At 37.7% G+C, this 25,855-nt stretch overlaps 1 protein-coding gene across 3 annotated transcripts in view; it reads left to right on the plus strand.

Moving 5' to 3' along the window:
- Window positions 1-24,803, plus strand: part of CR2 (complement C3d receptor 2) — a 34,183-nt gene extending 9,380 nt beyond the window's left edge. The window contains exons 6-27 of one of the 3 annotated variants that reach the window (XM_004282412.3): window positions 1,806-1,982; window positions 2,065-2,167; window positions 2,800-2,885; window positions 4,055-4,444; window positions 5,847-6,035; window positions 6,121-6,220; window positions 6,448-6,530; window positions 7,051-7,458; window positions 8,061-8,237; window positions 8,317-8,407; window positions 8,700-8,776; window positions 9,689-10,093; window positions 10,480-10,656; window positions 10,731-10,818; window positions 11,175-11,257; window positions 12,118-12,510; window positions 13,550-13,735; window positions 14,831-15,019; window positions 16,347-16,370; window positions 17,068-17,143; window positions 21,208-21,313; window positions 24,122-24,521. In XM_004282412.3, the coding sequence (XP_004282460.1) occupies window positions 1,806-1,982; window positions 2,065-2,167; window positions 2,800-2,885; window positions 4,055-4,444; window positions 5,847-6,035; window positions 6,121-6,220; window positions 6,448-6,530; window positions 7,051-7,458; window positions 8,061-8,237; window positions 8,317-8,407; window positions 8,700-8,776; window positions 9,689-10,093; window positions 10,480-10,656; window positions 10,731-10,818; window positions 11,175-11,257; window positions 12,118-12,510; window positions 13,550-13,735; window positions 14,831-15,019; window positions 16,347-16,370; window positions 17,068-17,143; window positions 21,208-21,298 (3,593 nt within the window). In that variant the 3' untranslated portion in view covers window positions 21,299-21,313; window positions 24,122-24,521. Of the gene's footprint in view, window positions 1-1,805; window positions 1,983-2,064; window positions 2,168-2,799; window positions 2,886-4,054; window positions 4,445-5,846; window positions 6,036-6,120; window positions 6,221-6,447; window positions 6,531-7,050; window positions 7,459-8,060; window positions 8,238-8,316; window positions 8,408-8,699; window positions 8,777-9,688; window positions 10,094-10,479; window positions 10,657-10,730; window positions 10,819-11,174; window positions 11,258-12,117; window positions 12,511-13,549; window positions 13,736-14,830; window positions 15,020-16,346; window positions 16,371-17,067; window positions 17,144-21,207; window positions 21,314-24,121 lie in introns of all 3 variants that reach the window. The other 2 variants (XM_033410476.2, XM_033410477.2) reach the window with 2 other exon arrangements.
- The last annotated feature ends 1,052 nt before the right edge of the window (window positions 24,804-25,855 follow it).

Here is a 25,855-nt window from a genome sequence, read left to right on the forward strand (position 1 = left end):
TTGGGTATCCTGGTTAAAGAATTTAAAAGTAAACTTTGAAAGTAGTATCTAAATGTTGAAGAGTTGGGAAATTTACTATATTCTGGGACAGTGCTAGATATGCATTAATGTAGGGGAAATTAGAAGACATTTTAAAAAAATGCAGGTAGTACCAGAGCTAATGATCAGAGATTTTAATATGATTAAAATCATATGTGATTGCCAACAAACACATGAGATTGCCAACAAACACATGAAAGAATGCTCAACATCATTAATCACTAGAGAAATGCAAATAAAAACTACAATGAAATATCATCTCACACCCGTCAGAATGGCCATCATCAAGAAATCTACAAACAATAAATGCTGGAGAGGGTGTGGAGAAAAGGGAACCCTCTTGCACTGTTGGTGGGAATGTAAATTGATACAGCCACTATGGAGAACAGTATGGAGGTTCCTGAAAAAACTAAAAATAGAACTACCATACGACCCAGCATTCCCACTACTGGGCACACACCCTGAGAAAACCATAATTCAAAAAGAGTCATGTACCAAAATGTTCATTGCAGCTCTATTTACAATAGCCAGGAGACAGAAGCAACCTAAGTGTCCAACAACAGATGAATGGATAAAGAAGATGTGGCACATATATATAATGGAATATTACCCAGCCATAAAAAGAAACGAAATTGAGTTATTTGTAGTGAGGTGGATGGACATAGAGTCTATCATACAGAATGAAGTAAGTCAGAAAGAGAAAAACAAATACCATATGCTAACACATATATATGGAATCTAAAAAAAAAAAAGATCATGAAGAACCTAGGGGCAAGACGGGAATAAAGATGTAGACCTACTAGAGAATGGACTTGAGGATACAGGGAGGGGGAAGGGTAAGCTGGGACAAAGTGAGAGAGTGGCATGGACATATATACACTACCAAACGTAAAATAGATAGGTAGTGGGAGGCAGCCACATAGCACAGGGAGATCAGCTCAGTGCTTTGTGACCACCTAGAGGGGTGGGATAGGGAGGGTGGGAGGGAGGGAGATGCAAGAGGGAAGAGATATGGGGATATATGTATATGTATAACTGATTCACTTTGTTATAAAGCAGAAACTAACACACCATTGTAAAGCAATTATACTCCAATACAGACGTTAAAAAAATCATATGTGATTAGATTTTATTTAAATGAGGATAAAATAAACTCTCAATCCTATTGGCCAGGCCAATGGGGGAAATGGGCTGATCAGAATTTGATTCAAATTACTATAGGTATTATACATTCTCCTATTGAAAAATGTAGCCTTTATGGAATAAGGCTAGAGTTAAGATCAAGTCACTTCCCCCATTCCCCCTTTCTCCCCTACTCTTATTGAGAAGTGCCTGACTTACTAAAAACCTGGCAACATTGGGAGCGCCTCCCATAAGGCTCAGAAACTTCATCAGTGGTTTGGGAAGCAGGAAGAAAGAGGAGATTTTTGGTGGTAAAAATGCATTATAATAGTTTGATTCCCTTGGCTACAACATTAATGAGAGTATATCCATTTAAATGAAATGGGAAAATGATGAATGGGAATAATGTTTCCTGGCATAGATCAAGGTACAGAAGGAAGATAGATGCAAGGTTGATCGTGTCTAAAATATGTAACACATGTTAGCCCCACTGCACCTCACCCAAAATAGTGTTTGCCTTATACTTTGGAGAATTGACATGACCACCTTCATCCAACTCCTGCCAACCTCAAGTTGGCTTAGGTTGTAGAGAAGAAAGTTCTTATTTCAGAAATAAAAGGACTCTGGTCCTGTTCTTTTCTCAGGGTGTCTACCACCTCCACATATCTACCACGGTAATTATAACAGATTGGATGAGGAATTCTTTGCAGTTGGACAGGAAGTGTCCTACAGCTGTGAGCCTGGCTATACTCTCATTGGAACTAACCCTATGCAGTGTACCTCCTTGGGAACCTGGAGGCATCCAGCCCCCAACTGTGAAGGTGCCTAAAGGTCTATTCCATCTCAAGGAAACTTAGCTGTTTCCTGACTCTTCATGTGCCAGCCTTGTCTCTTTTTTCCTAGCGAAATCATGTGATGCCATTCCAGACCAACTTCTCAACGGTCATGTGGTAGCTCCTCCTAATCTCCAGCTTGGGGCAGAGGTTGCATTTGTTTGTGATAAGGGGTGAGTGCAAGGTGATGGGGCCTGACTTGGGGCCTATGATCCATAGCTAAGCATTGCAAAGTGTGACCTTTAAAGGTAGTTAAAATTCTTTTCTCTCCTTTTCTTTACCCTTTATGATTAAGAATTCTGTTATTAAGCAAATTCCATTGATTTTCTCCAAATGTGTATATTGTGCATGGCCAGCCAAAGCTGAGAATTATCCTTTCATCATGTGCAAAAGCAGTTTGGGCTCCGAAGTTAAGGCTTCTATTATGGAGTCTGAATAGATGTTGGGGGTTCAGTAAGAGGAGCTCTTTGAAGTGAGATTAGGGAACAAAGTCTTTGATGTTTTCTTTATTAGGAACTGAGGTTATGCTCTTCTAATGGTCAAGAAAATCTTGATTTGGATGCCAAAGAGGAAAGAGAGAATTCAAGAAAAGAACAGATCATTAGGACTGTTTTCTCTGTGTTTTTAGCTGGTCTGAAGTCCTCACATAGCTTGGCTGATTCACAATCTTAGACATTTTCCTTAAGCCAGAAATGCTTATAAAAATAGAGGCCATTAATACCATATACTTGAGAGAAGTGATGAATTCCATGCAACCGAGAATTGTTTTGTTCTGGTGATGATTTGCTGCCCCTTATTGTTTAAGGTACCGGTTAAATGGCCAATCTTCTAGTCAGTGTGTCTCAGAAGGAATGAGAGTACTCTGGAATAATAAGTTTCCTGTCTGTGAACGTGAGTAGAAAGCAAAAATAATCGAGTATGGATCGTGCCTCTTGATTTTTGGTGTATTCTCATGCATTTATCAATTATAAAATCTTATCAATATGAACATATATATGCCACTTTTCTGTATGTTCTAGAATGCAGAACAAAGCTAAATTTATTCAGTTGACTACATATGGTATTGAGTATTCTATGTGTATAAGGATAAAGGCTCTCGAAAGTTACCCCTACTGAAAATGAATAACACTGATGTGCTGAAATGGTTTGGCTGTGTCTTCTTATGCCATTTCCTCATCTGATGAGCAATTCTTGGAGCTAAATGGAAATCAACCAGAAGTTTTGGAGGTTGGCAATTTTTCCTTTATTCTAAGACTCACTCAGGAAAGGTGTGCATATACCAACACAACTATAAACAATTAATATTCTTCATGCCTATTAGGACAAATAAATAAAAGGTATGAGGTCACTATTCCAAACCTCTGATCACTTCCTGTGGGTCTTTCAACTGGGACCAGCATCAAAGGATGACAAATGACTTGCAGTGAGGCTGCAGTATCTTTTGTAATGGGACAGAATGTGGTCTCACTACTTATAGCACCAGCTGTGTGTTTGAAACAGGCACTGCACAATTAGTATGTTCCAGGTACTGTACTTGCCCCTTTCAGGTAGTTTTATGTCACTGGATTCTCATTACAACATTGAATTATACTAGACTAGGAAACTGAGGCTTAAAGAGGGTGAGACTTGCCTAAGGTCACACAGCTATTGAATGACTGTGGGGATTTGAAACCAGGTCTAATGAGCCCAGATTTCATTAGTCCATGTGCCTCTCCACGTGTGATTAGTATGTCATTAACATATTATTTTCATGTACTGTTTGCCTTTTGTTTCATTATTAAAGTTGATTGGACACAGAACTATTTAATAAGTTCTGTTTCATTGTTATTGTTTGGTCAAGATGGCTTATAGTCCTATATTGCTTTGTTTGCTGAGGATCAAGAGAAAGGTAAGAATTTAGGAACTTGGGGACAGGCAGGGACTATGAGTAAGAAATAAATTATACAAATTTCTAAGTCTATTTCTGAAAAAGTGACATGACCTATATTTGGACTTTTATCTAAATTTGAATCTTATTGTCATGATCAGTATGACCACATATTTTCTTTTCTACTTTGCAGGGATTTTTTGTGACCCTCCTCCTCGTATCAAAAATGGGCGGAATAGTTATCATCCTAGTCCCATAGCTGTTAACGCTGTGGTGAGGTACAGCTGCTCGAGTGCCTTCCGCCTCATTGGAGAAAGTATTCTTTTTTGTATAACTAAAGACAATGTAAATGGAATCTGGGATAAAGCTGCTCCTATCTGTGAATATTACAATAAAAATTCTATTTGCTCTGAGCCCATAGTACCAGGTGGATACAGAAATAAAATGTCTAGACCACCATACAGACATGGTGATTCTGTGACATTTACCTGTAATGCCAACTTCACCATGAAAGGAAACAAAACTGTTTGGTGCCAAGCAAATAAAACATGGGGACCAACACCACTACCAATCTGTGAGAGTGGTGAGTAGAATGAAAATAAAACTGATTCAGGAGCTTGGAGCCTCGCATTTCTGTGCAGATTAAGTTTGGTATCATTCTGAAGGAAGAACAGTGTGGATGTATGAATGGTAAGGGTGGAGGGAGGAAACAACGGAAAGGGTGAAAATTACAGTTTCCTGGCTTTTTCTTGGTTGTAGAGGGATGTAAATGTTCATTCAACAAACATCAGTAGAGCAAAGAATTTTAAACTGTAATGGAAAAATCTAACTAAACACACCTAATAATTGAATGGAATAAGTCCCACAAGGATGGGGGCCAGAGTTTGTTTGGACTGCGGGAATTGGGTTTTACAGTTTTCAACTGCATATCTGGGTTATTGTTAAAACGAGAAGAAATGTGGGCTCTAATAGCAAAAACACAATGAATAGATTTAAAATTGATCTATAAAAGCTGTTAGTATAGTCTGGCAGAAATGATGTGCTGTTCTCTTTGGCCTCTATAAATACTTTCTGAGTGATCCACTATTTTTCAAACTCATGTCCTAAGCCATAACATTTCAAATCAAGTAACTTTGAAAATAAGAACTACTGTAAGCTCTTCCTTTCCTTATTATTTGGTGTGGTTTATGTTGCTGCTGAACTCTAAATCTGAATTTCAGTTATGTAATTATGGGAACCGGCAATATTTGACAAAAATTATACCATCAAAATAAGGTATTTATTTTCTTAATAAAGAACAATATTGATAAATTCTAAATTGATTAAAGGGTTGAAAAATTATTATTAGAAAAATATGGTTCTATCTGTCTGTAAACAGATATATAGTCTTGGAGGGAGGGAAGATCTGAAGATAGTCTCAAGTGGGGTGACCATGCAAAACAATTAAAGATTATAGATAGGATTAAAGATTATAAAGATTTAGATAGGCCTATATATATTGACATGGAAAGATATAGATTATTAAGCAAATAAAGCAGGGCCTAGAATAATATGTATTGAGTATACATACACACCCAAAATATGTGTATAGATATATCACATATAGGATCCAGAAACACTATATTACTAGTATCTGGCAGGATAACCCCATAAATAACAACATGCTACTTTTGGAGCAGAAAATAGGCTTAAGGGTAGAATGAGAGTATGAGTGAAAATGGACTTTTTTTTTGGTAATTGAAGTTTTTCACGCTGCAAATGTGATTCATAAAGTGTAACTAAAAATAAAAAATAATGTACTATTTGTGGTATAAAATGGATATAATTAAACCATACCTGTTTGATCTTTAAAAGACTGAGTTAAAAATTAATGACGACTGCTTAGCATAGACCATGTATCATTTATTTGGATGTATGTACTAAGTCAAAATACAGACTGTGAAGGAGCTATCTGATGACATTTTTCCTAATGTGTGTGTGTAAAGATATCTCCCTGGAGTGTCCATCACTTCCCACAATCGCCAATGGGTATCACACAGGGGAGAGCGTTGATTCCTTTGCCCCGGGATTGTCTGTGACCTACAGCTGTGAACCTGGTTACTTGCTTCTTGGAGAAAAGACCATTCGCTGTTTGTCTTCGGGAGACTGGAGTGCTGTCGCTCCCACATGTAAAGGTACCCTAAATTTACAATCAATGTTAAGAATTTGGGCTACTATGTTACTTGCCACACTTTGCTCATCTCTGGCTTGTTTTCTTAGAGGCAGAGTGTAAGCCTCCAGGACCATTTCTCAATGGGCAGTTAAAGAGGCCCACAAGTCTTCGGGTTGGTGCAACTGTGAACTTTTTCTGTAGTGAAGGGTGAGTGTCTAGAGGGCCTATGAGATTTAATTCATTTGACTTATGTGTGCATGGTGTGTACTGTGAAACCTGCAGATGGTTTCTCTGTGACGGTCGATGGGCAGCTTAAGGTTGTGAGAGATAATGCCAATAAAAGGAGTTGGTGCCCACAAATTAAGTGAACTTGGATTTTAAATAGAGGGTTTTGTTCTGCCTAATAGTTCTGAATGACCTCCCTTTGTCTCCAGGTATCGATTACAAGGCCAACCTTCTAGCCAGTGTGTAATTGTTGGACAGCGTACTTTTTGGACCAAATTTCCAGTATGTGAAGGTAGGTTAAGTGACTGTGGTTTGCAACTAGTTCCTTGGCCAGAGGTTCAACAGGACACCACATTCTCAGCTTAACTGAAAGTTTTCATGCATTTCTTACTATATAGGATCTTATAGAGCAAAGATCTCCCCCAGAGATCTTTAGATCTTTAAGGGATATGTTCTTCACTGAAACATCCTTGAATTACCTCTTTGTCCTTTGCTTACTCAAGTAAAACAGGGTTTCTAAGCTTTTCTTTCTCTGAAAACTATGTACAATTGCCAGCCAGGCCATGCACATAAAGGAGATTATATACTTGGTAAAAGAAATCAAAGGATCAGCAAAGTAGATATATTCAGGAATAAAGTTTTAAATCATACTTTCTGAATTATATTGCTATAGCCGCTTTGACAGATTCATTACAGATTCCAATATTACTGTCCCTGAACCCAGGATGTGAGAGTGGCATGTAGCAACACCCGAGACATTCTTTGTTTGTAGTACAGTCGGAATCTTGTCATCTCTCTCTGTAATTTCCTAGAAATTCTTTGCCCACCACCTCCTCCTATTCTCAATGGAAGACATACGGGCAGCTCTTCAATGAATGTTCGGTATGGAAGCACAGTCACTTACACCTGTGACCGGGGCCCAGAGCAAGGAGTGAACTTCATTCTCACTGGGGAGAGAACTATCCGTTGTACCACTGATAGTCAGAAGACTGGGACCTGGAGCGGCCCTGCCCCACGCTGTGAACTTTCTGTTTCTGAGGTTCGGTGTCCACCTCCCCAGATCCTAAGAGGCCAAATATCATCCGGGCAGAAAGATCAATATTCCTATAATGACACTGTGGTATTTGCTTGCGTATTTGGCTTCACCATGAAGGGCAGCAAGGGAATCCGATGTAATGCCCAAGGCACATGGGAACCATCGGTACCAGTCTGTGAAAAGGGTGGGTATTCCAATGTTCGGAACAGGTGCCACTGATTCATCCTTCTGAAGCGTTAGAGAAGGGGTTATGGACTTCAGCAGGGCCTTTTCCAACTTCCAGTCCCCTCAATTTTACAAAATATAGTGAAGATAAATTATAAAGAAGGCTTTTTAAACACTGTCTCTCATTCATTTTGTAGGATTATCCTTGGGGGAAAAAATCATTAGGGACCACTAAGTTGCCTATTTCTTTAAAGGGGAAACAACTGGGAAAAATGTTTGTCTTAACAGTGATTTCTTAAAAGAAAAGTGATTTTGACTTCAGCAAAATAACCCTACAGATAGGTCAGAATCTCCCATTAGAAATGTACAAGATGATTCCTTGTACAACAGAGGAATTGGAGCACCCAGTGGGAATGGAAAAAAAAAAAAATCTGCAGCTGCCTAAATGCAGAAAAAAAATTGACAACCACTGGTCTAAAATTACCCAAAATTGGGCTACAAGATTACTTCTGTACTGTACAACTGCCACCAGAGTGGAATTGTAGCATAAATGTCACTTTCTGTGGCTCAGTTTCTTTCTATCATTGTTTACATAAGAAAAATTCTCTGTCTTTCTTTTAGATTGTCAAGCTCCTCCTAAAATCCTCCATGGGCAAAAGGAAGATAGACACATGATTCGCTTTGACCCTGGAACATCCATAAAATATAGCTGCGACCCTGGCTATGTGCTGGTGGGAGAAGAATCCATACATTGTACCTCTGAGGGAGTGTGGATACCCACTGCCCCCACATGCAAAGGTTCCAGGCTTTGAATGTCGATGTTTTTTGGTTTTGAGATTGCCTTGAGTTGATTTCTCATCCTCCTCTCTTTTCTTAGTGGCAGAATGTGAACCTATAGGAAAGCAAGTCTTTAAAAAACCCAAGAACCAACTTATTAGACTAGATGTCAACTCTTCTTGTGATGAAGGGTGAGTGAGGACTGTCTCAGTCTGAACTAGGTCTGGTTTATCAGTTACACTGCAAGCTCTGTGTAGGAGTTTATCTCAAAGACCCCCCTGTCACGTGTTCATGGAAGTGTTGATCACTATGTTTCCATTAACGGAAACCATGCTGTGCAATGAGTGGGTCGTGCTGCTGCTGGCTACGTTTTTGTTCCTATTGATTCCTGTACCGAAAGTAATGTGTCTGCTATTGAGCCAATAGCTCTTGCTTAGGTTAGTGGTCACCAGATGGCAAAATGTCATGACTCTTTGTCCCTAGGTACCGGCTAAGCGAGAGTGTTTATCAGCAGTGCCAAGGCACAATTCCTTGGTTTATGGAGATTCGTCTCTGTAAAGGTGAGTAGAAAAATAACAGAGGATCTTGAATAATGTGAGATCTATAAATATGAATAACAGAGAGTCTAGAATCCTGTGAGATTTCTGTTTTAGGCATGTTATGGGATTAAGAATATTAGATTCCATTCTATTCACTGTGTCAACAGTTATAGTTGCACAGTTTTGCTTTCTTTTACTTCAAAGCCTAGCAATCACTTAATTTAAATGCATTTAGTTACTGATTCTCTTTTGTGATATGGGAGAATAAGAGTAGTGAGGTCAATGAGTATGTGAGCCACCATCCTTAATTTTGGGTACACTGTAGTTTAGTGGAGAGAAAGGGAACTGGTGTGGGATCTGAAGTCAGGTTCTATTTCTGCTGCTTATTGACCGGGGGCAATTTATGTAACTTCTCTGAACTCTAGCCTCTTATCTGTAACATTAGCATCAGACTGCAGACCTCAAAGTTATTATAATTAAATGGTACTATCCCTCCTTTGCAGATGAGACAATTGCCTGTCAAAAAGTAGATGTTCAATCAACAATAAATATTCTTGGCTAGCCTGTCATATCACCACAGCAAAAAAATGTACCATCTCAAAAAAGTTTAATTCTATCCCCCGTGCCTTTTATTGACCTGCTGGTTATTAAAAAAAGAATTCTTTTCTTAATTAATAATTTGCTATCAGACTTTACTGCCTCACAATATGATATTGATCTACATCTTCACTTTTAACACATTACAAAAATCTTTCCTATGAAATCTTTTAAACTGAATTTTGCGTCATAATGAGCTTTGATAGAATGCATATCATCACATCTCACCCATATCCTTCAAGAAACCTGATAACAAAAGATTCATACCAGCCTCATTTCTCTTCTTTGGTGTTTAATACTGGAACAGAATTGTACAGTAACTTTTCATCTCTCCAGATATCACCTGCCCACCACCCCCTGTTATCTACAATGGAGTACACACAGGGAGTTCCTCAGATGTCCTATATGGTACCACAGTCACTTACACATGTAACCCCGGGCCAGAGAGAGGAGTGAAGTTCAACCTCATTGGGGAGAGCACCATCCGTTGTACAAGCAACGATCAAGAGACGGGCATCTGGAGTGGCCCCGCTCCTGTCTGTAAACTTTCCCTCCCTGCTGTTCAGTGCTCACATGTCCACATTGCAAATGGATACAAGATATCTAGCAAGGAAGCCCCATATTTCTACAATGACAGTGTGATATTCAAGTGTAATAATGGATTTACTTTGAAGGGCAGCAGTCAGGTTCGTTGCAAAGCCAATAACACCTGGGATCCTGAAATACCAGTTTGTGAAAAAGGTAAAAACTCAGTGGAGAGGAAAATGAGGTATTTACTTGTTTATTCTTGTTTGTTATCTCCCACCCAAAGCTAGAGTTATGGAAAAAAGCAAGGGGGCACAGATTACTGTCCCATTTCTTCCATTCTGTAACAAAACAGTCTATGTGTGTTGTTGTATATATTCTTTATGCAAATGCTCCCTTGGATCTGGGATACAGTCAGGGTAGATAATTGAGAGGATCTTTTTTAAGGTTCCAGGTTCCTTCAAAAGAGCAGAAAGCATTCAGTAATGAATAAGAGCTTGATGATCTTTGGCTTAAAAGTTTCAGACTGTCTATTGTCAAACGTTGTATACTTAGTGTTCTTGAGTTTTTGTTGGTATTTATGTGGGAAGTTTTTTCTTTAGGCTGTCAGCCACCTTCTGAGCTCCACCATGGTCGGCATACAGGTGGAAATAGGGTCCTCTTTGTCTCTGGGATGACTGTAGACTACACCTGTGATCCTGGCTACTTGCTTGTGGGAAACAGATCCATTCACTGTATGCCTTCAGGAAATTGGAGTCCTTCTGCCCCTCGGTGTGAAGGTACTTTCAGTTCCTGAGTTGTCTTTCTCTTTTATATCAGGCATGTATAAGTAATTCCAACTTTGCTCCTCTAGAAGCACCATGCCAACCTTTGAAAGAAGGTCTTCAAGAGGTTCCAGTTGGTTCACCTGTGGTACCAGTTAATATGTCCTGCCAAGATGGGTAAGTATGATTCATTCTCAGAAAGGGTGTCCACCTTGCTTTGTGCATTAATTCTAGCCTCAGTTTGTCTTGGTGACTCCCTCTAGAGGTTCCTCGTTGTCACACTAACAGAGATTGTGAGGTTCCAAAGGCCTAAGTAGCATCTCTGACTTTTCAGTCCTTTCTTGACATGGAAATGGCTTTGCTGGGAGTAACTCTTAAGTCTAAAGTAGTTTGCTTACTTGAAGGGCCAGGAGTTTTGACTCCTTTCTGCCAAATTTCTTATTTAGAAGTGCTTCTGTATTAGTGGTTTGAGGAGGCTAGGTTTCAGAGATGTGATTTTTAGGAAGAGAAAACGTATTATAATCTCTCTCTAGGTACCGGTTGACTGGACATGCTTATCGGAAATGTCAAGATGATAGGAATAGGGTTTGGTTCCAAAAGATTCTACTTTGTAAAGGTAAGTTAAAAAAAAAGTTGTCAGTGGGTTGTAGGGGGTTAAAGAGAACAGGTCACTACAGAACTAATCTATATCTTAACAGTCGATGTGTTCTAGCTCAGTGTACATAAGAAACATGTTTTAGTGTTTGTATGGTACTAGCATTGGGAAACAAAATTGTCAAGTAGGAAATGAGTACAGTTGGCCCTCTGTATCTGCAGGTTTCATATCCATGGAGTCAGTCGACTGCAGATCAAAAATATTTTTTTTTATCCTGAAAGCTTCCAAAAGCTAAACTTGAATTTGCTATGTTCTGGCTACTATTTACCTAGCACTTACATTTTATTTACAACTATTTACACAGTGTTTACATTGTATTAGGTATTATAAGTCATCTAGAGATGATTTAAAGTATATGGGAGGTTGTGCGTAGGTTATATGCAAACAATATGCTATTTTATATAAGGGGCTTGAGCATCCTCAGAATTTGGTATTGATGGGGGATTCTGGAACCAATCCCCTGTGGATACCGAGGAATGACTGTATTTGCCATATACCTGCTAATTGCTCAAAATTTTAAAAATAACAAATATAGACTATTTCTCTATTTCATGAGAACATAGCTGTATTTATTCCTTTCTTAATACTTTACTGTATTTTCTGAACTTTTTTTGGAATGAGTATGTGTTATTCATGTAGTCAAAAATTTAATAAAGCTTTTTAAAAGAAAGCATAATCTAGCATCTAAAATTTAAATAACTTAATAGCTACGTGCACTACATGCAGTTGCATAGTTTTATTATTTAGTTTTACAGTATCTGATTGAAGACTGTCCACCATGGTGTACTAGCTGAAGTAGAATTTCCTAATCTCTTCTGCAGTTATCCACTGTCAACCTCCACCAGTGATTAACAATGGGAGGCACAGGGGTGTAATGGCAGAACACTTTCTGTATGGAAATGAAGTCTCTTATGAATGTGACCAAGGATTCTATCTTCTGGGAGAGAAAAGTATACGGTGCATAAGTGATTCTAAAGGACGTGGATCTTGGCATGGACCTCCCCCACAGTGCATAAAATCTCCTCCTGTGACTCACTGCCCTAATCCAGAAGTCACACATGGATACAAGCTGAATAAAACTCGTTCTTCATATTCCCACAATGACATAGTACATGTTGCCTGTGATCCTGGCTTCATCATGAATGGGAGTCACTTGATTAGGTGTCATACTGACAACAAATGGGTGCCAGGTGTACCAACTTGTATCAAAAAGGGTAAGATATTTTCAGGACTAAAATATGGGATGTTGCACAGAATAAAGAAAAAGGGTTTTGAACCTGCACTTGCCATGCCGCCTAAAGAAAAGCAAGTAAAAGCTAAGGCAGTCATATTATTTACAAAATACCTGCCTTGCCTTATCTTCTCAGCCCATTCTTTTTTTCCCTTTTCTTTCTAAGCTTGTTGAAAAAAGGTACATGAACGGATAATGGTTAACTTTGAAACTGATGGAGTCTCCCAAGTTTATTATTTTTATTACTTTAGAATGGGGAAAATGCACATACCATTTTGGGCAAATGTTTGGCAGTAATATTGCTTGATAATTTGATATTTAAGGCTGTGATACCAGCCAGAAAGGGATCTTTGAGTATTCTGGAGAATGGAGCTGGCCTTAAAACTCACTGAATTGTCTTGTAATTTTAGTTATTATCGGTAGTTTTATTCCTATCAGTGGCTATCTACAACAGAGGCTGCCACCTGGCGACCAAGAACTGAGTTCAAAACTGTTTTCTTTGGCTAGCACAGTATTATTTTAAATGAAACCCATCTCCACCATCCAAGGCAAACAGTGAACCTGTGATACAGTGAGGGCCCCCTCTGCTTTCCTGCAAGGTACCATTATCTTGAATTGGGCAGTGGCTGCCATTTTTAGAAGGACAGGTGCTCTGTGACTTACCATATCTGGTGGCTTCACTTCCTGTCTCCTGTAGATATTTGAGGGTGTGACACTTGACTACAGCCTTTTTACCATTTAAAGAGAAAAGAAAAGATTACTATTGTCTGATAGACTACAATTGTGGGCTGTAACCACTGATGTTTCATTATCTTACATTTGACATTTGTCTTCAGATCATATATGATATAGGTAGGAAATGCAAATCTCTGTCCTGTACTGTTTGGTTTGGGCTAAATGAATACTTTTGGATACTGACTATTTGGCTTGTTGCCTGCCTTCTTTCTGTATCGCTATCACCCATTTGCTGGCTATGCGTTCCTCTGTACTAAATTAAAGATCTTTTTAAATTGGTGTCTAAGCTTTCTTAGGATGTCAACGTCCGTTTAAGATCCCCCACGGAAATCATACCGGTGGAGACATAGCTCGATTTTCTCCCGGAATGTCAATCCTGTATAGCTGCAACCGAGGCTACCTGCTTGTAGGAGAGGCAGTCCTTCTTTGCACACATGAGGGAACCTGGAACGGACCTGTCCCTTATTGCAAAGGTGTGTTGTTTATTTGTTTTCTTATTTTTTAAATAAAATTTTTCCCAAATAGATATATTCAGTTAGGTACTTTCAACTTAAAGTAGCCAAATAAATGCATTAATTGGATCATTTAATTAAATGCATTTAATTGGATTAATTTAATTGGATTAATAGATGAAATCATCTAAATACTGCAAAATAAGAAAAATGGCTGAGGCTCTATCTGAGCTATCACTTATGTAGTCATTTAAATATGGAAAGTTGAAGTCTTTATGTAAATCAAACAACTAAAGTACAGATTGAATTTACACTGTGGTTACAGTTATGATAAGTGTGCATTTGACAAAATACTCATAAAAAGTAAAGTTATCTTTTGAATATGTTTCCTCTAAGTGGTGATCGGATTTGGGTATATTTTTATAAAAGTTTCAGAATGTCATTTTCATTAGCAGTGCATATGAAATATGAGTAATGAATTAATACTGAATATTAGTTGAGACTTCTTACCATATGCCAGATTCTGTGCACAGCACTTTGCATGCATTATCTCATTTAATCCTCCTGAGAACCATATCAGTGATTGGTGCCATTATCCCTGTATTATAGATGAGGTCCCAGTAGAATGGAGAGATTTGTAACTTACACAAAGTCCCACAGCTAGAAAATCCTAGAGTCAGGTTCAAATCCAAAATCTCACACTATTGGCCCCTACACTGAAAAGATGAAAGAAGAAATGAGGAAGCATTTACATGTAAGAAGAATTGGAGAATAAGAGTCAAAGTTGATGAAACAAAAATTCAGAAGTCTTAATGTTACCCATTCAGCCCTCATCATTTCTCTAAGAATCCATAAAATTTACTCAACATTATTGGTTTAGAAACTAAAGCACAAAGAAGGAAAGTAATCTAGTATGATTACCTGGACGTTCCTGAGGTAGATGGCTGACACTAAAAGACTATGCCTAGGACATCATTTTGTGTTATTTCAGTGAAGTTTTACTAACTGAGAATAAACTAAATTGGTTCCATAAACCTTTCCATTAAGGGCAGTATCTACGTTCTTGGTAAAATGTCAAAATATGACTCAGCTTCAACTAGATTTCTTTAATTTCAGAGGTGAACTGTAGCTTCCCAGAGCATATAAATGGAATCCAGAGTGGTCTGGAGCCTGGAAAAATGTATCAGTATGGAGCTGTCATCACTTTAGAATGTGAAGATGGATATACCCTAGAAGGCAGTCCCCAGAGCCAGTGTCAGGAAGATCACGGATGGAACCCTCCCCTGGCTGTTTGCAAATCCCCAAGTAAGTGCAAAGGGCTTCACTGCAGCTCCTACTTGTTTCACTGGAAAGAAGAGAGTGAGCAGTATCCCTCAATGTTAGGGACTCCTGGGTTTTAAATTGACATAGGTCTGTGACCAGTGGTATAGTAACAGACGAATTTGAAGTCGGTGGTCTATTGTAGTAAAAGTGAGACTTTCTAAGAATGGGAGAAGGAAAGAAAGAAAATAAAGAGAGAAGAGCACTAACTTAAAAGGTGCAAAACTAACAACCTTATAGAGTTGTCCTTTGGTATCCTCAGGGGGATTGGTTCCAGGACCCCCTTGGATACCAAAATCTGCAGATGCTCAAGTCCCTTATATAAAATGGCATAATACTTGCATATAACCTGTGCATATCCTCCCATATACTTTAAATCATTTCTAGATTACTTATTATACCTAAAACAATGTAAATGGTTGCTGGGTTCGCAGTGTGAGTTTTGCTTTTTGGAACTTTCTGAAATTTTTTGCTTTTTTGAATATTTTTGATCTGTGGTTGTTGAATCCACAGATATAGACTGTATTTTGAAAGGAGTTGCTGCTGAGACTTCTGTTATTGCTGAATCTTGATTTATAAGTGCTTAGCAATATGACAGGGGCCTCCAAAAATATGTTAACCAACCTGTTGTAACAGTTAATGTTTGCATTCTGACCTGAGAAATCCCTGATTATAAAGCTGATTTTATTGTTTTTTTTCATGGATGAACTACCCCAACTTAATTAAGGTGGGAAAAAAATGTAAAGGCAAAGGGAGTTGTTACATAAGAAATGAAGAAAAAGTGGGTAGGGACTTCCCTGGTGGCACAGTGGTTAAGAATCCGCCTGCCAATGCAGGGGACACAGGTTCGAACCCTGGTCCGGGAAGATCCCACACACCACGGAGCAACTATGCCCGTGCGCCACAACTACTGAGCCTGTGTTATGAAGCCCACGAGCCACAACTACTGAAGCCCGCGTGTGCCACAGCTACTGAAGCCCATGCGCCTAGAGCCCATGCTCTGCAACAAGAGAAGCCACTGCAATGAGAAACCCACACACCACAACAAAGAGTAGTCCCCTCTCGCCGCAGCTAGCGAAAACCTGCATGCAGCAACGAAGACCCAATGCAGCCCTAAATAAATAAATAAATACATTTATTAAAAAAAAAAAAAAAGAAAGAGTGGGTATAATTCAGGGTTCCAATATCTCTTTTTAAGTAGACTTAGAGAGGAGGGGGCTGAGATTAATTTCTGGGACATTACCATGGGACTTTGAGATATGTGGAACCATGCAACTAGACTAATATTTTCATGATTTTGTATTCTCCTTAGGCTCACTTGTTCCTCTTATTTGTGGTAAGTTTTCTTAAATACTTGAAGAAAACTTCTAATGGTGATTTATAAAAATGTATGTAAAATGTGAGGCCCTATATCCTGACTGCTAATTTTTTTTTCACTTTAACTCATAAGAAGTTATCTTTTTTTTAGTGTTTTAAGTATCTTTTAATGTGCACTTCACATCACAAACTGTCACTTTTGGATAGCATGGAATAAATGACTTGAACAGCTATTCCCAGTTTTTAAATTGAAAGTTAAAGTTTACCAAAAATTTAGTTTAACTCTTGATCTTTTGCATGATTTGGTTACTATCAAAATAGGCTGGCTTATTCTGCAGTAACAAAATATATTTCACAACCGAGAGTTAAATGTTGCTATGCAAAGTCATGGGATCCTGGTGTCCTGAGCTCCTAATTTCACCCCAGTGACAAGAATATTACTGATAAAACTGAAAAGAACAGAAAAGCTCAACAGAAACTTGACTGGAGCCCTGTGGTCAAATGGTTGGTCCTTTAGATTAAATATGGACTGGATTGAATCCAAAACTTTAGGCCCACATACGATGATCTAGGAATTCAGTATTTATATGGCTGAAGAAGAACAAGTAGAAAAGTCACGTAACATTTTCCCCACCACTAGGAATAGGCCCCACAGTCACTTCAAAACAAGGTAGGTCACATTTTTCTAGCCTTTGATACTCTGATTTGTTTTCTAGGTTTTTCGGCAGGGGTAGTCACTCTTTTCTGCTTGGGTGCTATCACCTTACGCATGATATTAAAACACAGAGAACGGTAAGTTCAACGCATGCTTGATCAAAACGCACAAAAGATTTTGACTTCTTGCCTGAAACTAAACACAGAAGGACAAGTTAAATGAAATAAATACTGCAGTGGGATAACTGCAATAAGGTATCTTGTGTTAAATAGAAGGCCCTTTCTGTAAGAACTTAAAAGATAACAAACTAATTTTATTTGAATGGTGTTTATTCAGATCAGATTATGTTTATTTATACATAATAAAAAATCTGGAAAACAGAAAAAAATCCCAGTCATAACAACTGTAGGTATTTGGTACGTTCCTACACAGGTATGATCATTTTTCTTATTTATCTTTTTCCTTTTAAAACTGAAATTTTGGCCTTAGAGTCTCCTGCCTTAATTTTTTTTTTCATTTAGCCTCATGTACAGATTTTTTTTTAATTAAATCATGTTTTCTTCTTACCTACTTAATTGCGTATTTTTTCTATTATATGTATCTATATTGTGGAAATTTTAGGTTGCTTCCACATTTATTTTGATAATAAATAAGATATGAGAAACACCTTTAAAGAAACTTTTTCTACATCTCCTTATTTCCTTAGCCTAGATTCCTAGAATTGCTAGGGATAAGTGTATGAACATTTAGATGCTTAGTAAATATAGCCAAATGACTTTCTAGAAGGTTAGTTCTAACTTGATCATATGTCAAATAATTAACATATCTGGATGTATTGTGTTTCTGGATTCTTTTGTTGTTTTTGTTGTAGTGATCTGTCTATTCTATCACAAACCACTTTGTGTTTACATAGTATAGCTTTCTACTATTATAATATCTGATAAAGCAAGAACCCCGTCACTATAATTTTTTAAGCTTTTCCTCTCTCTTCTGTTTGTTTTTACAGGAGTATTAGATGATTTGTCATTTTCTAAAAACAGATATGTTGTGATTGCATTTAAGTTTATAGATTAACCGTTGAAAACTGGCACACTTTCTGTAATGCTTTCCCATTCAGAAATTTACTAAGCCTTTCTATTTGTTCAAGTAATCTTTTCTCTCACTTGGTTGTTTTCATGACTCCTTAAATATACTACTAGGTTTCTATATTTTGCTATGTTTTATTAACCAGAAATTAGACATACTTTTACATTTTAACTTATTCTTTTTAGAAAACATTTGTATCCATAAAGTAATGTTGCCATAGTGGGTCATGTGATATTTGGTGAGGACACAATCAAATGGACAGTGCTTGGGAATTTTAATCAGAAAAGTTTCCATAGTGGAGGAGATATTTCAGATGCATCTCAAGAGAGTGTAAACAAGGGGAGAAAGGTATTCCAGGTAGAAGGAGCAGTTTGAGCAAAGACCCAGAGGCTTGTCATTCCATCATATATTACGAGAACTACATAAGCAGTTGACATGACTGGGAAAATAGTATGTGTGATGGTGATTGAAGGTGAAGGTGGCATAGGTTTATGTGGAGGAGTGGCATAAAAGACCCCCCTGACCATATAAACCTTGTGGAAATTACAGAATATTCTGATAGGTGCAAAGGATACATTTTTAGCAAATGATATCATCAGGTATCAGCCTGGAAATGTTGCATGTACTCAGGTTCTTAAGTCTCCATACATGCTAGTGTTAGGGAGGATAATTATGTGAAGTCTTACCAAATCTCAGGTAACTTCCAGTGGGGGATGACCAAGTCATGTCACCCTAAACATGTCACCCACAAACTCCAGCAAAATTACTTTAACATGCCCAGTCACTTGGATCTATCTAAATGATCTGATTACACTGTTCACAGTTCTATAATGCCTAGTGCAGGCATCAGACATGAAGGAGTTACATTGAAACTATGTAATAGTGGCATCTTTGAACCTGAATAGTTTGCTCTAAGCCTGGGAGGGTCTGAGCACAGTTGGTCTTGCAAGGGTCTACATTTGAGATGTACGTTTGGCAGTAGTGTTTATCAGAGTATGTATCACATTACCCTGGTTTTGTGAATGATTTCAGGAGAAACAGTGCTCTCTGATCAAAAAAGATTGGGAAATAATTCATACTACATTTTTCTCATGGTGATTCACAATGACCATGAGAATATTTAAAGTCCTACAATAAAGACGCCTGTTTAATTTTTTAAAAACTAATCTCTCAAACTAGTTGGACTGCAGAACTTTTTTTTTTCTCATATAATGAATGCTTTTAACATCCCATTGAACTAATGTTTAATTTAACAGTTTTGGGGAAATCTGGAAAGATGGTCAAGAGCTAGATCATCAAAAGCCTTGCATGTGATGACAAGGAATTGGTGTTTATCCTGTAGAATCTTAAGCAAAGAAACAATACGTTCAGATTTGCATTTTTAAAAGAAGGGGCAGTACTGGGCTGTCAACCAAAGCAGCAGTGGTGAGGCTCAAGAGGATGGAATAGATGTAAGAAATACTTTCACTATGAAGAAGATAGGCTTTCCAGGATTTAGTGAATTGATGAATGTGGGGAGAAGGGGACACAAAGAATGAGTCAAGCAGATGTCATTGGGTGGACCCAATGGTTCATCAAAAGAAGGGAGGGACATGTTTGTGGGGAAAGATGATGAGTTCAGTTCTGACCTACTACTTCCAGGCACCCATGACGTAGGAATCAAGAGAGAGGACTGGACTCAGGTAGATGACATTTAAATCACAATTGAAGCCTTGGTACTAAACAGAACATAGAAGATTAAAATAGGGATGAGAACAGATCTCAGAAGGACAGTAATGCTTAAGAGGCAGGAGGGGAAGGAACAGTCAGAAGTAAGATGAAAGGGGAAAATAGTTTCACAGAATTCAAGACAGAAAAATGTCTCAAGAAAACAAAACTAGGGATGTCATTTGCATGGCTTTCCTTACAGGAAGTTAGAAGATAATTTTAGCCAAGGGTAATTTAAATAGAAATTTAAGTAAAATAGAAAATGTGGTCTCTATCTCCTTCCTTCCTGCTTCTAAGTTTGCTATCAGAGCATTGCATGTGTAGGAAAATTTGCAAACTTCAGGAATGCCTACAAGCTCAAACAATTCATAATGTTCCAGTCTGATTATTAAGGTTATTAACATGTTTTTATCAAATACTATATTTAAGTGTCTCAGTTGATATGAACCAAATATATATGTTAAACTAAATTCTTAAGCATCACTCACTTGTTTTATTTCCATTTTTTAACTGACTTCAATTTAGTTTCTGATACTTGATGTAGACATTTGAGTTGCCTTAAATACTTTTTGTAAGTAAGATGAGTAATGAATCATTCGAAAATTGATGTCTAGTAACAAAATTAAATATTTTTAAAAGTCATCCTAACACGTGAAGAAGAGACTATGGTATTTTTTTCTTGTCTTCTAAAATATTTTAATAAAACCTAAATCTCACATTAACCTAAAAGTTACCATTTTGTAATAATTTTAATGTATATTCCCCTTAAATATGTAAGTTGACCTCTTAAATATGATAGTGAGTGACAGGCTGTAAGTACCCTCAACAGTAATCTTTCTTCCCCAATAATTTTGTATTACTTTATCTCAGAGTTCTACATGATAGTACAATCACATTTTATTGTCCTTTGCTAATTTTGGCAAAGAGTTTTAGAAACACAGCAAAGTACATGTGCTTTCAAAGAATAAAAGTAAAAATGTCTTCAAAATAATTTAAAGCTTTTAGTACTGCATGACTATGTAAGGATTTTGAATTAAACATCAAATCTAAAAACTTTCTTTTTAAGTTAGATTGGAAGATTGGTTCCCCAAAGGTAAATTTATGATCATATTATAAAATGAAAGCTTATGACATTTTTTCAATCTGGGAGTCATAGTTATTAGTCATTAAGAGTCCTGCCTAATATCAACTTCTGTCTCAGATACTTAGCAGCTTAGCAAGTTGTTTTTATGGGTCTTTCCAAAAAACGGGGGTTACTTCATAGGATATTTAAGACAATAAAATGAAATCATCCATGAAAAGTACTTACCTGGTGTTGGGAATTATGGAAAGGAAACAACTTTTACACCTTTATAGTAATCATGGCCAATGAGTAAAGAATTTCTTTTTTCTTTTTTCTTCCATTTAGCAATTACTATACAAATACAAGCCGTAAAGAAGACGTTCGTTTAGAAACACTGGAAGTATATTCTGTTGATCCATACAACCTAGCAAACTAATCAGAAAACAAACGGGTATCTAATGAAATTTTAAATATTCTTATTAATTTATATGTCAAAATTTCCTTCAATTTAAATTTATCACTAAGCATAGTACTAAATATATATGGTTCTGTTGCACATCTTTACTAATCATGCACAAAAATTGTTAACATCTATTTCACATTGCCAACTATGTCCCTGTTTTTGTTAAAATTTATTCATCTATTCAACAAATATCTAAATAAATAGCAAAATAATTAAGAATAAGATAAATAAGAACATGATAAGTATTGTGGAGGAAAAGAAAGCAGGAAAGGGGATAGATAGGGCAGGGTAGTTGGAAGAGAAGTTCTCACTAAGAAAATGACATTTGAGCAAAGACTAATGTGAAGGAGCTAGCCTTGTAAAGGAAAGCGCATTCCAGGAAGAAAGAACAGTAAGTGCAAAGATCATAATAAGGTGGTGTGTTCCTGCTGCAGTGTGGCCTTGCATGGACTGACCAAGGGAGAGAGTGGCAGAGAGGAGGGAGGAGGGTGAGGATGGTGGATCCTACAGAGTATGCTAGGTCATTGTAATTAGCGTAGTGTTTATTCTGAGATGGGAACCACTGGAGGGTTTTAAGCAGAGAAGCAAATGATCACTTTAACTGCTGTGTTAAGAAGAGAGTGTAGGTAGCCATGGGTAGAAGATGGGGAATCCCTGTGGACCCTATCACAGAACTCCAATAAATTGTGAGTGGCTACCAACAAGCTGGTGAGAAGAGTTCAGATTCTGCATGCATTTTTGAGATAGTGACAGTAGAGTTTGCTGACAATTTGTATCAGGATATGAGAGAAAGGGAGGAGTCTATGATGATGCCTGGGTTTTTTGGCCTGAGTAACTGGAAGGACAGAATTGCCATTAATTACGACAACTGAGAATGAAAAGCAAGACTGAGGAGAAAAATGAGTTCCACTTTGGAGATGTTAAGTGTGAGATAATCTAATAGACATCCACATACAAGTGCCGGAAAGGTAGCTGGATGTACAGGTCAGCACTTTGGGAATAGGACCAGGCTTGGCATACAAATTTGGGCCTTGTCAGTATATGGATGTACAGAATAATGAAACCGAGTAAGATCATCAAGGGGGTGAAAGAGGCTAGCGAAGAGGAAATGTCCAAGTGCTGAGCCCTGGATCCTCCAACATTAGGAGTCATGGAGTGGGGAGGAGCCAAAACAGGGGTGAAGAAGCAGCTCTGATACAGGACAGAACCCCAGAGTGTGGTGCTCTAGAGTCATGCAAAGAGAGAACTTTAATGAGGAGGGAATGATAGACCCTGTCAAATGCTGCTGAGAGATCGGGAAAGATTAGTCGTGAAAACTGACCATTGTGTTTAGCAGCACAAGATTTGCTGGTGAACTTGACAAGTGCAGTTTTGGTGTAGAGGAAAGAGGCAAATTAGAGCTGATTGAAGTGACCTTAAGAGAGAATGAAAGGAGAGAAATCGGAGATATTAACTCTTTCAAGGAGTTTTTCTATAAAGAGGAGCAGGTAAGTAGAGTAATGGCAAGAATAAGAAGTAAAGGGAAGTATTTTTAAGAGTGGAGGAATAGCTGTTATTCCTGTAAGCTGAAGAGAATATTTAGCAGGAAGGGGGAAAATGATGGCAGGAAATAAAAGGAAGAATTGCTGGAGCAACATCTGGGTAAGCTAGAAGGAGTGGGATCTAGGACTTAAGCAGAGGAGTAGACCTTAGATAGGAGCATGGCCTTAGTAACAGGAGGGAAGGTAGAATATATGGGTGCAGATGAAGGTAGGTGGGGAGATGTGATGATGAAAGCACATGTGGAAGTTCTCTTCTGTTGCTTCTGTTTTCTCGGTGAATAAAAAGAAAAATGATCAGCTGAGAGGGAGATTAGGAAAGGAGATGTTAGAGATTTAAGGAGAAATGAGAAGGTATTAAACAGTCACCATGAGAGTTGAAGCCTGAATGATAGGGAGTATAGAAAGGTTGACAGGCAACATGAAGAGTCCCCCTGAGGTTCCCAGGAGAAAAAGGGTGTGAACATTTGACAGTTTGCTAAGCCCAGGCCGTACGCTGAGGCTCTTTCATGCCTTATCTCATTTAGCCCTCACTATAGCTTTAAAAGGTGTGTATTATTCCAAGATAATACCTAGGTGAGCATATAATATCCCAGCTGAGAAAACCAAGGCGAAAAGGCTCTCTTGGCCAAAGACTTGGGGGTCAGTAATTAGCAAAGGTAGAATTCAAGCTCCAATCTGACTTCAAGCTGCTTTCTCCTACATAATCTATAAGATATAAAATAAAGATACCACCTCTGCCCTCTTGGAACTTATTTTAGTAACAAAAATAAGACATATACATATCATAGTGTAAGATCAAGTGCTAAAAACAAGATACAGAAAAACTGCTGTGGCAGTTGAGGAAGAAAAGTTTCCTTGTTGCTAGTGAGTCATAGCCAAAGAGAAGAAGAGAACAGGAGAGACTACCAGAGTGATCTCTAAATCCAAAGCCATGGGAACCCAAAGTAAAGTTATTACCTAAATGTTTGTTGAATGAATATTTGAATGAGTGAGAATGAAACCATTGCTTCAATTTCTCCCTCATTTATTTTTATTCATATTTATCAGTATAAAATTTAATTATTATTTGCTTTACTTCATGTTATATGAAGAAGGACCACTTAATTGAATGATACCTTCTCATAGGCTTGATGCTCCATTATTTATAGCACTTTTAATTGGTATATATAGAGAGAATGTTAAAGCTAATATTTAAACTTTGAGTTATACCACTGCCTTTCATGCTGTCTCCTAAATAGAAATTCATCTATTTCAGTATGCCTTGTTGCTTGGAACCCAACTGAACATTGGTTGGAGAGAAACCTAATATCAGCAAGTCTGTTGGCATGGTCTCAACATCAGTGAGATTATTTCATAAGTTTTAGCTCCTATATGCACTTAGCCTCAAGCAGAACAAAGAAAATTTGCTTGATGATAAAGATGGAAGCCCAGTTTTACTGCTACGTGCTCTTCAAGGACTTTTTGAAGCCTCACCTGCGACATACTTGGAGCCAGGCTATGGATATAAACAGTTAAATAGCTCTGAAAATTGTCACCTTTTTCAGGAAGGCACTAAAAAGAGCTGTCCTTGTGTCTAGACTCTTCTTTTTATAATCAGCATACTCACTGTTACCATATACTTTTGGTTGTAGTGTGGTTTAAATTATTTAAGCAAAGTATGAAGCATATCCTGTGGCTATGATGGGCATACATTTTGGGGGAAGTCTGATTTTATTTTAATAGGAGTATCTTTCTCTGATATAGTTAAATGTTTCACTTTTATTTCCTCTTGGTTTGAGTTTTTCTCATCGTATATACTTTACCTTTGCATAATCACTCAGTAATTCCAATTTGCACAATTTTTGTAAATTATGGGAGTCAAGTTTTAATTCTGAAGTAACTGTAGTTGCTTGTAAAATGTCATTTGATAATGTGTACATTCATCATTCAAATAAATGCATTCTGGATCCCACCACTTCGTCATGTTAGCCAAACTCTCAACCCCCAAACTCAGTTCCCTCATCCTCAAGGCTTAGCAAGCCAATACTTTCCCCCAGGGCACTCATTCTCTCCTTCCACACTCTAAATCCAGCTGTCAGTTTGCTCTGTTCCACCATTTCAATTATTGAGAAAATAAGATCTTGCTCATTGGCTACCACAGATTTACTCTCCCCATTTTCTCTCAGACTGTGTATGCTGTTTGACATCTTTTTTAAAGAAATTGTGGTTAAAAAAACATGTAACATAAAATTTACAATCTTAACCATTTTTAGTGTACAGTTCAGAAGTATAGAAGCGTTAAGTATATTCACATTGCTATGCAACAGATCTCCAGAACTTTTTCATCTTACAAAACTGAAGCTCTATATCCATTAAACAGTAACTCCACATTCTCTTCATCCTTCAGTCCCTGACAACCACCATTCTACTTTTCCATTTCTATGAATTTGACTACTTTAGATACCTCATATAAATGCAACCATACAGTATTTGTCTTTTTGTGACAGGTTTATTTCACTTAGTATAGTGTCCTCAAGGTCCATCTATGTTGTAGCATGTGTCAGAATTATTTTCCAGACTGAACAATATTTCACTGTACGTATATACAATATTTTTTATTCCATTCGTCCATCAGTGGACATTTAGGTTGTAATGCTGCTATGAACATGGGTGTGTAGATATCTCTTCAAGACATTGCTTTCGGTTCTTTTGGATATATACCCAGAAGTAGTATGCTGTTTGGCATCTTATTCATTCACAGTCAGTACCATTTTCCTTTCTACAACTCGTCTGTTCTTGCACCTCAAGCCATCTGCTCTATTATACCTTCATCTCTACTCTATTCTCCTTCTTTATCATAGCAGAGGATGAAAACATCACAGGATAACTCTATTTCCTCTCCCTTTACCTTCAAGCTTATTTATACCCACTCATCCTTATTCTCATTTCCACCTACCACTTTTTACAGACTATACAGTTCTCTTCTCATCCCTTTCTGTTTCTCCCAGGA

The sequence above is a fragment of the Orcinus orca genome, chromosome 1, assembly GCF_937001465.1.
Source record: "Orcinus orca chromosome 1, mOrcOrc1.1, whole genome shotgun sequence".
NCBI classification, from domain to species: Eukaryota; Metazoa; Chordata; class Mammalia; order Artiodactyla; family Delphinidae; genus Orcinus; species Orcinus orca.